Source organism: Notolepis coatsorum (genome assembly GCF_963971535.1).
Source record: "Notolepis coatsorum genome assembly, chromosome: 1".
Classification (NCBI taxonomy): domain Eukaryota; kingdom Metazoa; phylum Chordata; class Actinopteri; order Aulopiformes; family Paralepididae; genus Notolepis; species Notolepis coatsorum.
The window spans coordinates 300,972,199-300,988,850 of record NC_140165.1 but is presented as its reverse complement, the minus strand read 5'-3'; the positions used below and the strand labels follow the sequence as shown (position 1 = coordinate 300,988,850).

Here is a 16,652-nt window from a genome sequence, read left to right as displayed (position 1 = left end):
GCCGGTACCACATCAAAGCTGAAGTGTCTGCCTCACTTCCTCTGGTCCTCCAGTCATTGTGGCCATAGTGAATAAAATATTAGTGAAATTAAACTACACCATTTCTCATCTAGCTTGGGAATCCCCACTTTGAGAACTACTGAACTACACGACCATCTACCAATGATAATATTTGAAGAAGTGGAAAAGTAAACAATGACTAAGTCAATGGAAGTGTGCAGGAATGCAGTTAAACATTGAATTCCTACAGACACTCAAACATGATCACACAAACTCCAGTTCTACTTCATCCTTCCTGACCGTCAGAGGTGGTGCTTAAAAGCACAGAATCTTCCGTCTTGAACATGTGCAGGTTGAGTATTTATACCAACAGTGATGATCTGAGCAGCCGCTCCGTTCCTTACAGAGTCTTCTCTGAGTGCTCCGGCGGTCATCCAGGATTCATAGAACCTCGGTTACATACATAACTACCGACGACTACACTGTAAAAAGTGTCTGCGCAGATGAAACACTTAGAATAGATAGTACCTTTATTTCAATTTTAAGAAATTAACAAGCACTCATTGATGAACATATTAAAAACATTTGCGCCATCTGTTCAATCAAGCTCACATGATGGCTCCTTAAAATAAATACTTTTTAAGAAGAAATAATCCAGACTGAATATGAGAGATTCAAACCATGCGGACGCACCAATGATCCAGATGTCCCAAGAGATGAAAGGCTCAAAAAAAGGAATCCCAAACCAAACCGACCCCCCCCCCTCCCCCAGCTTGCCAACGAAAAGTGTTGTATAAAACATTTAAGTACTTTTTAAAAATACAGAGTCTTACAAAAGTTTTCTCGTCTTCTTTTAAATCACTGTAAAATTTTAGCTGGCATTATAACAAGAAACCAGGACTTTCCATGTATAATAATAAAAAGACAGAATGTGCTTCTGTGTGTTTTTTGTTTTTTTTGTTTTTCTTTTTACATCAGTATTCACATACATCATCATGAATGTAGTGTGGAATCGTAGTCCTCCACCACCTCCTCCTCGGATGGCGGCGTGACGGGAGTCCGAGACAGGCGTATTGCACAAAGGCTGCTCTTCCTCAACCGGTCCTCCGAGCCGGGTCGTCTGAAGACGCACACCGGTGACCACGGTAACGACAGAGGTGTCGACGCCGAGACACCCGCACGCGTCTGCGGCGGGAACCGGGGGGGGGGGGGGGGAGTTGACCGTTTCTCTAAAACAGCCTCCGTAAGACCCTCCGTGTCCTGGGTGCGTAAAACAATGCACTTCACAGCCTAGAGTTCAGATTCAAACCATTGTCTTTATGGGATATATTATCAACAGTGTTGCTCACATTTTTCCGTGTATAAAAACAATTTTTGTTCCGTTTGACAGTTCCTCTAATGCAAAAAAAAGGAAAGAAAAAGGAAAAATAACCATCAAGGGAAGAGGATTTCAAGGATACAGGTTACAGCACAAAGCGTGGTCCGAGTGGCACATGAAGCATGCATGTGTTTTATGTCACCCCCCCGCCCCTCCCCCCCATGCCAAGACGTGTAAAAAAAGGCCACATGGCTTTTCCTTTGCTCTTTAAAATGCAAAACGTACCGCATCTCCTCAAGACGAGTCTTGATTGGCCTTTTTGGTCCTCTCTACCCATCTAAAAGACCACAAAAAGGTGCTTTTTCTCTGTTACCGGACTCAAACGCCGTCCCCCGTCCCCCCCGACACCTCGTAGGATCACCTTACAGAGGCGTTTCAGTTTGGTACATCGAGATGTTCTTCAGAATGTCATCATCCGGACCAAACTGCTGTACACAAGTGACCCTGTTGTGGTGATGAAGCACAATCTCCTGTACAAGTTTGTTTCTGTGTACAGTGTACACAAGCTTTACCGGGGGAACTGTACGCTAGGGTTTTGCATTGATGGATCAGTGGGAGCATTATACCGTAGTAACGAAAAGGCGGTCGAGGTCGAGCCGAGTGTGTTGAGCTCCGTCCTCTATCAGATCGGTGTGATCGAACAGGGGGGGTGTTTCTAACCCGATTTTAACATTCTTTCTTCTGGAAGTGCAAAGGCTTAACTAAGCCCACCACCCCCCATCTCCATCCTTTTCCATAATCCTGACATCTGTACTGCAGAAATATCACAACAAAAATATAAATTAAAATAAACTCTCTAGGCACTGTTGATATCAAAGGCTTTTTGTTGCAGATAATAAAAAAAAATAAGAAAAACATAGCAAACAAACAAATGCTTTAAAAAACAAACAGCGAGTGATGGTTCTGCAGACCAAACACATTTGCCTCGACTGTATATCAAAGTCCTCCAGCCAGATGACCGGCAGCCAATCAGATGAGCTCCAAGTCCAAAAGGATAAGTGTGTGTAGAAGTCTTCAAGTTTAAGTGTCAATTCCAGTCTTAAACATACCTTTCTCCTTCATAGTAAGAACAAAACAAGAAAAAAAGGATCGTATCCCTTAAGCCATTATCTTCTGGGGAATCTCTATGGAAGCCTTGAGGAAGATGCTGTTGTCCCGGACGTAGTTCCTCTTCTTTATCTCGTCGTGGGAGATGAACTTTGGGTAGCCGAAGCCCAGGGTGCTCTCGTCCAGCGAGTTGCGCGTGCTGCAGGGTTTCTGGAAGTTCTTCCAGTTGGGGTCGGGGTTGAAGGTCTCCGTGATGTGCTGCGGCTTGGACAGCGACGGGTCGCTCTGGTCCAGGATGGAGAAGGTCACCTTGTAGGAGAAGGGCCACTCCAGCAGGCTGTCGTACTCCCCCGGCAGCACGCGGATGTAGATGGACAGGTGGGAGCCCTCGCCGCTGCCGTTGCCGTTGAGGAAGGCCGACACCTGCAGCTTGTAGCCGTAGCGGTGCGTGTAGAAGGGGGGGCTGAAGAACTCGTGGTTGTTCCGGAGCTTGGCCTCCTGGAGCTTGCGGGAGTAGTCGCTGAGCTTCCAGATGAGCACGCCGTCGTGGCTGACTGACAGCTCCTCCATCTCCCGCCGCATCTCCAGGATCTCCTGCCTCTGGCGCCCCACCAGGTTACACATCATGGTCAGGTGGGACTTGGTGGTGTCCTCCAGGTGACGGCCGATGGCCAACTTGGGACACTGCCGGAGAGGGAGACGAGAGAGACGGGTTAGAAAGAGGCCGGCGCATAATGGATGAAACCGGAAGGTTTCGTTTAGTTTACTTCAATTGACAATTATTGAAATACAGTGCATGTTACAACAAAGTCATGCATCCTAAAATGATCAAGGATAGCACAAACATATCAGATTTATTTCCATTGTGGTCCTTGGTCTCAGCAGCACATAGTATTCACATAAACATTATCATCATCAGCCTACACAGTATATTGCTAAAAGGAAAATTAAAAAGGAAAATATGTACAAAATGTACAGATCACATACACTAAAGCAGGAAGCCTCCCTCCACTGTCCATCTCATTAGTTACTCTGGGACATTTTCTAGGAGCCATTCACCTTGAAACTATACAGGTTCATGCCCTGTTTGATGGTCAAAGGCAACTCATTCCACTCGTGTGTAAAAGCCAATGAGCACCAGCCCATCTTTGTTCTACTCTTTGGAGGATGCAGGTTTGCTACGCTAGATCTGGCGCTTTGGCTGTGATTCCCTAACACTAGGAAAATAGTTGCAAAAATATTTGGGGGCCCTGTGATTAATTATTTTGTGCACCATGTTGAGCCTAAGCTGGCCTACTCTGGTCTCAACTGGTAGCCAAGGTTACACAGGGTAGGAAATTAAAAAGAAAGAAAATATATTAAAAAGGTCATGTCTAGCTTACTGTTTAGCAACAGTGACATAATTCTCACATTGTAACAAGTTCTTATTTTTCTATATGCTGGAAAATGCCCCACCAAAGACCCTTTTCTAAAAGTATTCCGTTATAGTTTAATTTTTGCCAAAGACAACACAAACACAACACAAGCATTTCCACACAGTAAACAACAGTGTCTGTGGCTCCTCTCTTGGGATTCTGCCATAAGGCATTGTGTCTGTCATGTTCAACATCTGCATGCTTGGATGTTCTCGCTGGGCTCCCTTTCTGATGTGGAGAGAGGCGTTTATGCGTTTTGTCCAGACCGTCTGCATTTGCTACACAATGGGCATTCCAAGAACCCTACAATTCAAAACACACACACATATCGCCTGACAACGCAAACCGTGACGCACGTCTGCTCCTCCGAGAGAGCCCGTCTGCGTTTTCTCTTCGCTCTCTCATATTGAAGTCGGTTTCAAAAATAGAACAAAATGCGCTGTCAGAATGTAGCCGTGCGAGTCTCATTAAAATAGACCCTACAGGCATGGTACTGTAGGTCTGAGAGACCATCATGTTTTTGGATTTACAGAGCAGGGATAAAGGGGAAAACATTGATGAAAATGAAAATAAATTGCACAACACAAATGCAAACAACACGGACAAAACGGCATTTGACACAAATCGGATTGACGGACCATTTGTTGGGTTGACCGACGTATATGAAATAGCTACAGTGGGCAAAAGAAAATCCAAAGTGCAATAGTGTCTTGATGGAAATCATAAGAGTAGTGTACTTTGCAGTAGGCCAGTCTTACCCTGTGTTTGCACCCGGCATCCTTGAAGGGGCAGAGGACGAGGGCACTGCCGCAGTTGTCCTTCACGTGGTTGGCCAGGTCCTCGCGGGCAATGTTGGGTGTGCCACACTGATTGGGGCACTGGACCGGGAACCGAGGGCAGTGGTACTGGTGGTTCTGTGGGACCAACGTGTGACAATATGTGTTGACTGACTCACGGCAAGAGTGATACTCACGCACAGTTTGTAATATAGGCAGAACAAATATCCGTCTATGAAAATGAATGGAACGGAACGAACAAGCCGATCGTCGAGTTTGATCTCCATGCGTCATAAACCGTCTGAGACGGAGATATTCTGTCTGGGCTTGAGGGTAAGCCCGGCTGGAGGAGGAGTAGGAGGGTGAATGGCTCCTCTGCTCATGATCAGGATATGTATAAGGCAGGTGCTTCCAGGAACACGTGTTCCTGCTACCAGGGGCCCAGTGCCATCCTGCTTTACTGAGCCTGAAGGCCCTCTTTCCTCCTCATCTTGCCCTTACGCCAGGCACACGTGTTGTTTTTAAATTACACCGACGCACTCTGCCGGGGAGCCACACAGGCACGTCACGCTTTTCCCATGCCGCTACAATGACACAGGCAGGGGAAGCACTCCCATATGGTTCTGAATATTGACCCATCTCAAACCCCGCCCCCCTTTTCTTCTTGATCCTCCAATCGCAACTGTCGGCGAAAGAAACAGTTGTGATCAGAGGATCTAGAAAAGAGGGCGGGTTTGAGATAGTACCACGCCGTCTTATCCTCATCCTGGACAGTCCTCCTTGTCGAGTCGGAAATGTGTCATGTGACCAAATGGTATATATACACGAGGTGATGGCGTTTGGGTCCGCTAGTTAGGTCGTAAAGTCAGGACCAATCAGATGGCAGCACATTCAGCCTGATTATTCAACCTTTCTTTATTGACGCAGGTGGTTTGAGTGATTTCGAGGAATCCCAGCATGTCAACCTCATATTGCTGATGGATTTCTCACGATACTCCATGTTCATAATGAAGTATGTTTGCACCACGAAAGGTGAAGAGTCAGTGAAACGTTACAACTCGTAAACTCTGGTATCACAGGGCCTGCCAGAGTTTACCACTGGTATTTACCACTTGGTCGGCCGTTTGAGTGCGACTTCCTGGTGGTAAACTCGAAAATCTCGGACTTTTACAAGTTGACGAGAACCAATCGCATGCGCCATTAATCTTGCCAAAGGGTAATAAAAATAATAAAGATATGTCACTAATGAGAGAGAATTTACTCAATAGAGTTGGGCAGGAGTGAGCGCTGGAGGTTGTTTGCTTAGAGAGTCTAGACTTGTGGATAGATTCGATTCAAATGTATCGTCATTATACAGCACAAGTACAGTACAAGAAAAATAAGCATCCAACCAGAGTGCAAATGCAGCAGTAAAGTGCAACAGCAATATAATATACAGGTGATTAAACTGGGTAGAAATATATACAATATACATATATATATATACAAATGAGTACTACTAGTGTGGTGCTAATCAGATGTATGTACAGAGTTGTAGTATAATATGTACAGTGATGCAGGTATAAAGACAGTATGGTAGTAGTGGAGTAGGATATGTACAGATATATATAGATCTAGTGTCTACAGGTGGATAACTCACCTGGATGGTGTCGAAGACGAACTCCTTGCCGCAGTACTTGCAGGGCTGCGTGCGCTTGGGACACTCGGCCACGCTGTGCTGGGCGAGGAGGCGGCGCATCATCCGCGCGCCACACTTGTTTTCACAATACACGCTTTCCTGCGGACAGATCCCCTGGTGGTTCTGAGGGGGAACGAGAAACACAAAATCACAGCCGTAAGATATGGTATTCCTTTATAGATCCCCTTGGGGGAAATTCAGGCATTATAGCAGCATGGGGGAGAGGGGAGGTACAGGTATTGGACAGGGTAATAGAAGACATAAATACAGGCAATACAATTGTAGTACAGTGGAATAGTAAAGATAAGCAGTGTAAACAATATAATTACTCTAAATATAAGTGAGCAAGTAGGCAGTGTAATCAAAGGTGCAGATGAGGGTCTGTGTGCCCCATCAGTTATATTATACGTTACACTTAGAATCGGAATATATACTATGAGTAAGTAAAGTATACGGTATACACAGGTGCAGTATATATATATATATACTGCACCTGTGTATACCGTATACTTTAAACTAAACTTAAACTAAATAAGACTTGTGCACATCTAGTTGGACCCCGACTGGCGGTGCAGGTCAGCGCAAGAGAGATGTATAAAGCTAAAAGAAGAATACCTTCAAAAGAAGGGGCTGCACACTCCTCAGGACTGGTTTTTGCTTATTTTATTGCACAACGCGTTTCACTTCTGCTTTCCTCTGCTTCTGAGGAAGCAGAAGCTAAACGTGTTGTGCAATAAAATAAGCAAAAACCAGTCCTGAGGAGTGTGCGGTCCCTTCTTTTGAAGGTATTCTTCTTTTAGCTTTATATATATATACGTCATACGTTACAATGTCAAAACTATTAATGGGTCTCATCCATAGAACATTGCTATAAAAACAGATTTGATCTTAATAACTGCACAACACAACTAAAAAGAATGGCAAACCAAACCTGCACACACAAATAGTTGAGCAATATGTTTGATAGCAGTGAATTAATAACTAATATTATTATAAGTGTTATTGTGATTTGTTGTACACAATGTAGTACTACTGTCATTGTTGTTATAATCAAATGTTTTTAGATGTTTTATGATTCCAGGTAATATCTCTTAGGGACAACAGATGGAAACTTGCCTTGGCTATAATCTGGCTTGTTTACAAGCTTTTTTTGTAATACATTGTTGTAATGCATTGGAGTTTTGTTCATTAACTTGCATTGTCCCTTCGCAAATAAACACATCAAATCAAATACAGCTGCTTATGATTGAAAACAGAATTGCGAATGAGGCCCAACGACTTCACATTTAGCAAAATAGCTAGTAAAATAGAGAATATGCATTTGTCTTTTTAGAGCCGTTTACTACAACTACTACATGTTTACTAATGAAATCTTAAAAAAGAAAAAGAAAAAAATTACCAAGTTTTATGATGTGCAACCGGGTAAATATTTCCTATATAAGCGCTGGGAGTGGATTAATGATTGTGTTATGCTGTGCAGAGGCCAGGCCATGTGGTCCTGGGTAAACAGAGGCAGAGCGGAGCGCCTCGGCTGACGGAGGTGTCGGTGAGCCCGACCCCGGGGGCGCTTCTTGCTCTCTCACCGAGAGGAAAACACATTCCGTATGAAAGGACAGAGTCAACGCTCCTGCCCTTACGCCAGGCACACGTGTTGTTTTTAAATTACACTGACACACTCTGCGGGGAGCGACACGGGCACGCCGCGCTTTTCCCCCGCCGCTCACAAAGACCCTCTTTCATACGGTCATGGAAACACGTGGCGTCTTTTTGGGGTTGTTTTCCTCAAACTCTCGCTGGGCTGTAAAAGGGGGGAGAAGCAGCGGGGGGGGGGGGGGGTTGGTCTTTACCTCGTAGGCCTCGCCGGTGAACTCGCTGCCGCAGAACTCGCACTTGACCTTGCGCTTGGGGCAGTCGTGCTGCAGGTGGTCGGGCAGGTCGCGGCGGGTCAGCTTGATGGAGCAGCGGTTGGGGCAGGGGATCACATTGAAGGCGCAGGTGGAGAAGTGACCCTGAGGGGGGAAGAGTCAGCCAGACGAGTACTTAGCCAGGACAGGATACCAAATAGGACACAACATAGTATATAACAAATAGGAGGCAACACAGTATATAACAAATAGGAGGCAACATAGTATATAACAAATAGGAGGCAACAGAGTATATAACAAATAGGAGGCAACACAGTATATAACAAATAGGAGGCAACACAGTATATAACAAATAGGAGGCAACAGAGTATATAACAAATAGGAGGCAACACAGTATATAACAAATAGGAGGCAACACAGTATATAACAAATAGGAGGCAACAGAGTATATAACAAATAGGAGGCAACACAGTATATAACAAATAGGAGGCAACACAGTATATAACAAATAGGAGGCAACAGAGTATATAACAAATAGGAGGCAACACAGTATATAACAAATAGGAGGCAACACAGTATATAACAAATAGGAGGCAACATAGTATATAACAAATAGGAGGCAACACAGTATATAACAAATAGGAGGCAACACAGTATATAACAAATAGGAGGCAAGACAGTATATAACAAATAGGAGGCAACACAGTATATAACAAATAGGAGGCAACACAGTATATAACAAATAGGAGGCAACACAGTATATAACAAATAGGAGGCAACACAGTATATAACAAATAGGAGGCAACAGAGTATATAACAAATAGGAGGCAACATAGTATATAACAAATAGGAGGCAACACAGTATATAACAAATAGGAGGCAACACAGTATATAACAAATAGGAGGCAACACAGTATATAACAAATAGGAGGCAACACAGTATATAACAAATAGGAGGCAACACAGTATATAACAAATAGGAGGCAACACAGTATATAACAAATAGGACACAACACATTATGACAAATAGAACACAACATAGTATATAACAAATAGGATACAACAGGCCTCAACCATGAGACACTACATAATACAAGAAATATGAGACAGCAGGCCTCAGCCACAAGACACTACACAGTATACAAGAAATAGGACATAACAGGCCTCAACCACAAGACACTACATAATACAAGAAATAGGACACAACAGGCCTCAACCACAAGACACTACATATACGACAAATGGGACACAGCAGGCCTCAGCCACAACAAGACACTACACACAGTATACAGCAAATAGGAGACGGCAGGCGTCAGCCATGAGACACCACTTCTACAACAAATGCACCAGTCACACTTGAGAGAGACGAGGTGATTCAGATGGAAAGGAGTAGACGGGGAGGCTGAGAACCGAGAAGAGAAACGGATGAAGACGAGTTATGTGGGTTCTCCTATAGTAGCCACTCACCTGCAGCTGCTTCATCTGGCCGGTCCAGCGACAGCCTTCCTCACTGTGGATGCAGCGTATGGGGAGGGACAGGATCTGCTGCTCCAGCTCTGGGTCGGGGTAGATCTGAGGACAAACGCCAGGAGGTCAGCGCACGCAAGCCCACACAGGGATGTCTATGGACATGTGGGATATTACTAGCCCCCCTTTTCACACATAGAAGGATGTTAGGTCTCTCTAATGGAGGAAAAACATTGATGATATGTCAGTCATTTTCATCCAGTGCTCACAAACTGTTTAGGTTTATAAGAGCCTATGTTCTTCACAGTATACAGCCGCTGAGCGGTGGTTTGGGTCGGTACTCGTATTGGGAAATACTTCATGTGTAGTACTCTGTGTTGGTGTCAATACTTAATGTGTAGTAATCTGTGTTGGTATATCGGCTGTGAAAAATATTTGTTTTTTTATTCCCATAAATCGACCCTGACACAGCATGACCTTAGAAGGGTATATGGAGGGCATTTTCAGAGCTCAGATTAATAGCCACACCCTCTAAAGTCATAGTTATAAAGTTATATAATATATATATATTATAGCATATTATTACTTTCAGAGGCTTGGTTTCCAGCGATGCATAACTTTGAACTGCACCAGAAAGAAAAGGGTAGGTTGCCCTATAATCAAATGATAGAAAACACTTAATGCAGACTGCGAGAAGGAGCTCGGAATTAGCAAATATACATGTACAAAAGTAAATCTAGACAATTCTTAAACATTTGTCTTTTAGAACATAGTAATGAGGGAGAAAGAGAATTTGCACCACTTCAGAGGCACATTAACGCCTGCAGTGATATAACACGTGAACGAACGCTTCACCCCAACACTACAAGAGTGTTGGTCACAACTACTCATAAGATTCTGTTAAAAGAAAAACTAAAAAGACAGTGAAGATGAGCCCCTCACTATCACAGTGCTGCAGTAGTCTACAAGAAAAAAAATTATAAATGATGTCTGCAGACTGAGAGAGGGAGAGATGGAGAGCACGAGTAAGAAGATCTGATCAGGGAGGATGAGACACTTCTCTATCCAATCACTCCAAAGTCTCTCCATACAGTACTCTCTTTTCTGGGTTTACAGCGCTGCCTGCATGCCTCCCCCACCCCTGTGCAGTGGTCACACCAGGACAGCACTGGATGAACAAGAAAAGTCACTTCCTCAAAATGTCACAACAGCCCCCTATAAGCAAATAGCAGAGTCGAATGGTCAAGCAGCTTGATTGTGTTACTGTAGGCCAACTTGTTCTTTGTGGGATGGGATATGAATTGAAATGTTGTTATGCTGTGACATGGTGTCACTAACAACGACCGGGTGCACGCACTCGTGCTGCATTCACCTGTCTGGAAGGGAGGCCGACAACTGTATCAATGTAAAGAGAGCAGACTATATAAATGTGACAACGTTTTTAAGTGGGAGCCATTATTTGTCAAGATAAAGGAATTAGGAATCTGCTGTAAAGTAAAACGATATCCACTTAACTAACTTTGTTCTACGCTGGCACGTTAAACCTCATCAGATTGAGGCTATAATCTCATCAGCTGAAGATGAATTATAGATTATGTTAAATCAAGCTTTTATGAGTGGTGCTGCTCGCCGTCTTCAGAGGTTACACAGGGATACACGGCGAACAAGACGTACTATAACAGACGGCGCCGGGGCGACTGTACTGCAGTCTATAAATACTAGAACACAATACTATTACCCCTGCTGCCACAATCACGCGCTCCTGAGACGAGCCGAAGAAGGGGAGAAATCCTCTCGGGGCAAAAAACTGAAACACTCTCCCATTGTTCCAGCCTCGAGATCCGTGGGGGATCTGCAATAATGACCTTTTAATGACATAAGTCCTCTGCGGATCAGGGGAGTAAAGCTCCTCAGAGCTCCAAATTGGGTTTACCTCGTCTGCTTGCGCCATTGTTGGCCGTCGCCCTGCGCTACATCCCAGACGCACACCGACAGCATGCAACACGTCCCTCCACAACACTACTACTTTTTCTCTCTCTCTCCCCCGCTCTCTCTCCCCCTCTCCATCCCTCTCCCTCCACCTCTCCCTCCCTCCCTCCCCCTCTCTCCGAGCCGCTTCACGGGAGCTTAAGAACTGCAAGAGAGAGCAGGCCACCGGTGGGGGGTAATTTACAGGCGAGAGCGGGAGCCCCGAGACGGCCTTGGTAAATAACAGCGTCTGACAGCCAGGTGTGGCATGAGCACATCCTCCCCGCGGACCGGCCCTGTTCCGACAGCGCCCTTTCATCGCTCCCAGCACAATAGCGGCACAGCAGAGCGCAGCAGCGTGCTAACCACCAGCACCGCTGCCCTGGTGACCCTGCTAACTAGCACTGCTGCCCCAGTGACCCTGCTGCCACATCGGCTTTACGAGTCTAAACTCCGTTCAGGCTTCGGCTCTGTGTTCACATGAAGAACTACCCACACAGTGGTCTCCACTCAGAGCGGTTCCATGGGCCAGTCAGTGCAAAGGCGGCCACACGGCAAACAGGGAGATGATAATTTTGCAGAGCACCGTGTCTTTCGGTAGCTTTCACGAAGCGCACTCTCTGCAAAGTGTAGAATTAGCCTTTATCCTGGTGCACACTCTGTTCTATACAGCAGGGGTTTCACATCCGAGAGAGAAATTCTGTGAATACGGTCGGTCACAATACCCCCCCCCCCTTCCCTCTCCCCCTACCATGCCAAATCTGATTAAATGCTCTAAAAAGAGACGAGGGAGCCAGAGTTCAATTAGAGAGATTCAGATATGGTTTTCTTCCTCTGGAGCGGTGGAGAGATTTGGGAAGATTTTTTTGTTTCAGAGTGGTTTGAGAAATAATTTTCCCCCCATTTCCACCCGAACAAGCCACTGACCTGCTTTCCCTTTAGAAATACAAGTTGACTTTAGAGGGTATAAAAGAGTTCCACTTCCATGTCACACATCCCTCAAGAGGGAATTTTTGGTACAATACTTACAACAGTTTTTTTTTTGTCATGGTGGGCACTGTCCTATTTCTATAGGATTTTATCTCATAACATCTCTATTGTAGCCTCCGTCTCTCGTTACGACGTGAAACACTATTGTCCGGCCTACATCAGAACTCTATTAGTCAAACTCGGCATACAAAAAATTTTGTCCGTCGACCCGGCGCTTGAACATTTGCGTCCCGTGGGCCTTTGTTAATGCAATTAGTGGTCCCCCACTGGAAGGGCTAGCTGTCGGAGCCGTTTCTGTGTTGTTCTCTGGGCCCGGGGACAAGGGACAGGGCTGACTCATGCGTCCTTCAGAGCCACGGCTAAACGTGAGCTCCTCTTGCTCCGCTGGCCGGGACCTCGGGGGGAAACAACACAGATCTACGCTAATAAGTGCAGAACGACCAGGAATATGTACCGAGGACGTAGACCTCGGGTCGTCCAACTGCAGAGTCATACTTGGTGAAGGAGAATTACATTTGCAGGCGAACAAACAACACTAGAGGCAGATGCATGACATTCACATACTTCATTATTTAGACTCCGATTATATACAGTCATAACGACAACAACAGCAGAAATAGCTTAACACATTGGACGCCAACAACGTCATAATTAGTTATTGCCCGCCATGCGTTGAACGCCAACAACGTTAATTTTTTCGCCATGGCATTCATAATTCATCCAGCCTCCCTGCGGGACTGCAGCTGCACCCTGTCTGATATTGCAACGCCTCAATACCGCCGCCTGGTGGATGATCGGGCGAGTTACACTCCACGCCAAACCGAAAGTGGCGCTGGTGCATCGAGGAAATCCCTCCGGCAGTAATATCTTGTTACGTGGGTCCAGACAAACACTCGAGTGCATCGGATCGCTTTCGAAGCGCAATAATCTATAATATGATTTCGGCGTTTATTGCGTCATACAAACTGGAAATGGATCTAGCAGCTCGACGTCAAATAATTGGAATATTTTTCCTCCCGTCTCATCGGCGAACGGTAAGAGGAATATAACGTTATTTTCAGCCCGATTGTTTATTCATTTCACGGCAATCCATCTGAACAATGTATCAACCCATACTAAATAAAGCCGTTACTGATGATCAAGGAATTATAAACGACCCCCCCCCTTTCCTTCACGCATGATGAAGCATAATGTATACCGATCATTCACATTTGAATTTTTTTAATATAGCGTGTATAGGAAAGAAACGCCAATCGATAATCTATCATATGCTTCAGGGCCTATAACTCATGTTTTTGGAATTACAGCAGAAAAGCTTAAAAACATACTTATATTCTCAACGGTATTAACACAACAATGTATGAATGAAAAAATATAACGTTCCCACATCCGGAACGATAGATACCCGATGTTGAATGGGCCATAGTAATATCGATATAGCTATAATATTTAAAAAGTTATAGCCCTGCAAAGAAGGTAAACATCTCCATAGGCTTACAGCGGTGGCAGACTGGACCCAATGATGGGTACAATGCACGGCGCCCAATGTGTTAAGAGGCAGATGCATGAAATGTTTACTTCAATGTTTAGCCATTTTCAGGTTATAATTATACTATATAATGTTGTGCTCCAACTCAGGTGAGATTTGACAGTGGATTATCACTTCTTGGGATCAGGTCGTCTTGATTGTGAATCTGAATGACAGTACGACTGTACCTTGGCATAGTCCAGGGGCAGCTGATCTTCTGGACACTTGAAAACCCCTTCACTGTAACACACAAAAAAGGGAAGGATTTGTTAGTGACATCACTGACTGTAAGCCTACTACTGGTGCCAGATGTACAGTAATAGCAAATAACGATAATAGAAAAAAGGTTTGGGAACACGACTCATACATTTTGACTGCATCCGTGACAGAATAAAACCTCCGCTAACGGGGTATTCTATGACAGTCTATGAGAAGAAGCCTGCATTGCGCCTACGTCTTCAAACGTATTCTAAATCTGAGAAGGTCTGTGATCTGTGACTCATACTGTATGATGGCTCGACACACACACACAAGCACACACATGCGCATACACACACATATACTCACACACACACTACACAAGAATGCCAGATTACTCTCTCTGTGCCGTTAGCTTTTATGTCATGGGTCTTTCATCCATCCTCCCTCTAAGGACATATTTCCACAAATTTAGAGTTTTATTACCAGAGAGGAAGAGAGTGATCTGTCTATCTATAATACACTAAGAGCCCCCCTGTTACCCCACTTCTCTCTCTACCTTTTTTTTTCTCTCTCCCTCCCTCACTTTCTCCCTCACTTTCTCCCTCTCTCTCCCTCACTTTCTCCTCTCTCTCTCTCCCTCACTTTCTCCTCTCTCTCTCTCCCTCACTTTCTCCTCTCTCTCTCTCCCTCACTTTCTCCTGTCTCTCTCTCCCTCACTTTCTCCTGTCTCTCTCTCCCTCACTTTCTCCTGTCTCTCTCTCCCTCACTTTCTCCTGTCTCTCTCTCCCTCACTTTCTCCTGTCTCTCTCTCCCTTACCCCTGACACACACACACACACACACACACACACACACACACACACACACACACACACACACACACACACACACACACACACACACACACACACACACACACACACACACACACACACACACACACACACACACACACACACACACACACACACACACACACACACACACACACACACACACACACACACACACACACACACACACACACACACACACACACACACACACACACACACACACACACACACACACACACACACACACGATGCCTAACCCCTTTACGACTGCCCTGGTGTGACTAGTAGTGTGAGGAGGACTGAACATTGTCATGATTAGGTAACAGAGTGGAGGTGTGGGCTTCCTGCTTCCTGCTCCTGGTGTTTGAGCTGTACGCTGTGTACAGTATATGTATGAACCTAGTCTTTGTCCTCCACGCTATCTCCCTCAGGAAGTGGACTCTGATTTGACTGTCTGAGGGCGGCCGCTGGCTCTGGGCAGATGCCCCTTTTGTCTCCCTTACTTTTTTTCTCCCGCAGCAATAAAAACCCGAATTAAGATGCGAGATGTGGTTTCATCGCACGCACGCACACACACACACACGCATGAATATGCATGTGCAGAAACACACACACACACACACACATGAATACGCATGTAAGTCACTCATGTGTGTGCGTGCACACAGACACACACATGAATACGCATGTGCAGAAACACACACACAAAGTCACTCATGCGCGTGCGTGCACATACAGACACACACATACATGAATACGCATGTGCAGAAACACACACACAAAGTCACTCATGCACGTGCGTGCACACACAGACACTGACACACACATGAATATGCATGTGTGGAAGCACATACACACAGATGAGTACGCAAGTGCAGAAACACACAGTCACTCATGCGCATGCGTGCACACACAGACACAGTGTCACAAAAGAGCACTCCCTGGCCTGATTTAGGAGTGTTTTAAAGGGGCCAGATGAGCTGGGTGGCACGGCTCATTAGGGCAGCCCTCTGGCAACGCAGCGTGTCCCTTAGCCTGATGTCATCATAAAATATTCACTGTGGTAAATAATGGAGGTGACTACAGCAGCAGACACCGGGGTTTAGCTGCGGAGCAGGGAGCAGACTCTGTACCACACAGCCCTCTGGCCGCGCAAAGCACTTAAAGAAGAAGAAGAAAAAAGAGCCATCGGGAGGCTGATCCCAGACGTCCGTGGTGTTGTGATGCGTCTGGACGTCTCCTGCGCCGGGAGGAGCGGGTCAGGGATCAGGAGGATGACGAGAAAAGGCTAGGACAGCTGGAGAGATGTACTGTGTGCCGTGTCTCTGTTTCACAATGTGCTGGATTGTCACGTCACTAACGCAGACCATTTCCATGGTCTCCTATAGTGTCCATGTTGAGGGCGAGGATAGTGATTTGTTGATAAATGATAAAGAGTACAGCAATGTGTCTCGTTTAAAATATCACAGGCCCCGGGCTTGAAGCCTGAACAAACCCTGCCGTG

The 16,652-nt window shown here is 45.4% G+C and overlaps 1 protein-coding gene across 1 annotated transcript in view; it reads right to left on the bottom strand.

Moving 5' to 3' along the window:
* Positions 1–523: 523 nt before the first annotated feature.
* The window catches only part of traf4a (tnf receptor-associated factor 4a), a 44,507-nt gene continuing 28,378 nt past the window's right edge, over positions 524–16,652 (bottom strand). The window contains exons 2-7 of the mRNA XM_084322874.1: positions 14,301–14,352; positions 9,627–9,731; positions 8,142–8,303; positions 6,256–6,417; positions 4,599–4,754; positions 524–3,109 (exon numbers count right to left, since the gene is read on the bottom strand). Coding sequence (XP_084179000.1) covers positions 2,477–3,109; positions 4,599–4,754; positions 6,256–6,417; positions 8,142–8,303; positions 9,627–9,731; positions 14,301–14,352 — 1,270 coding nt within the window. The 3' untranslated portion in view covers positions 524–2,476. The remainder of the gene's footprint in view (positions 3,110–4,598; positions 4,755–6,255; positions 6,418–8,141; positions 8,304–9,626; positions 9,732–14,300; positions 14,353–16,652) is intronic.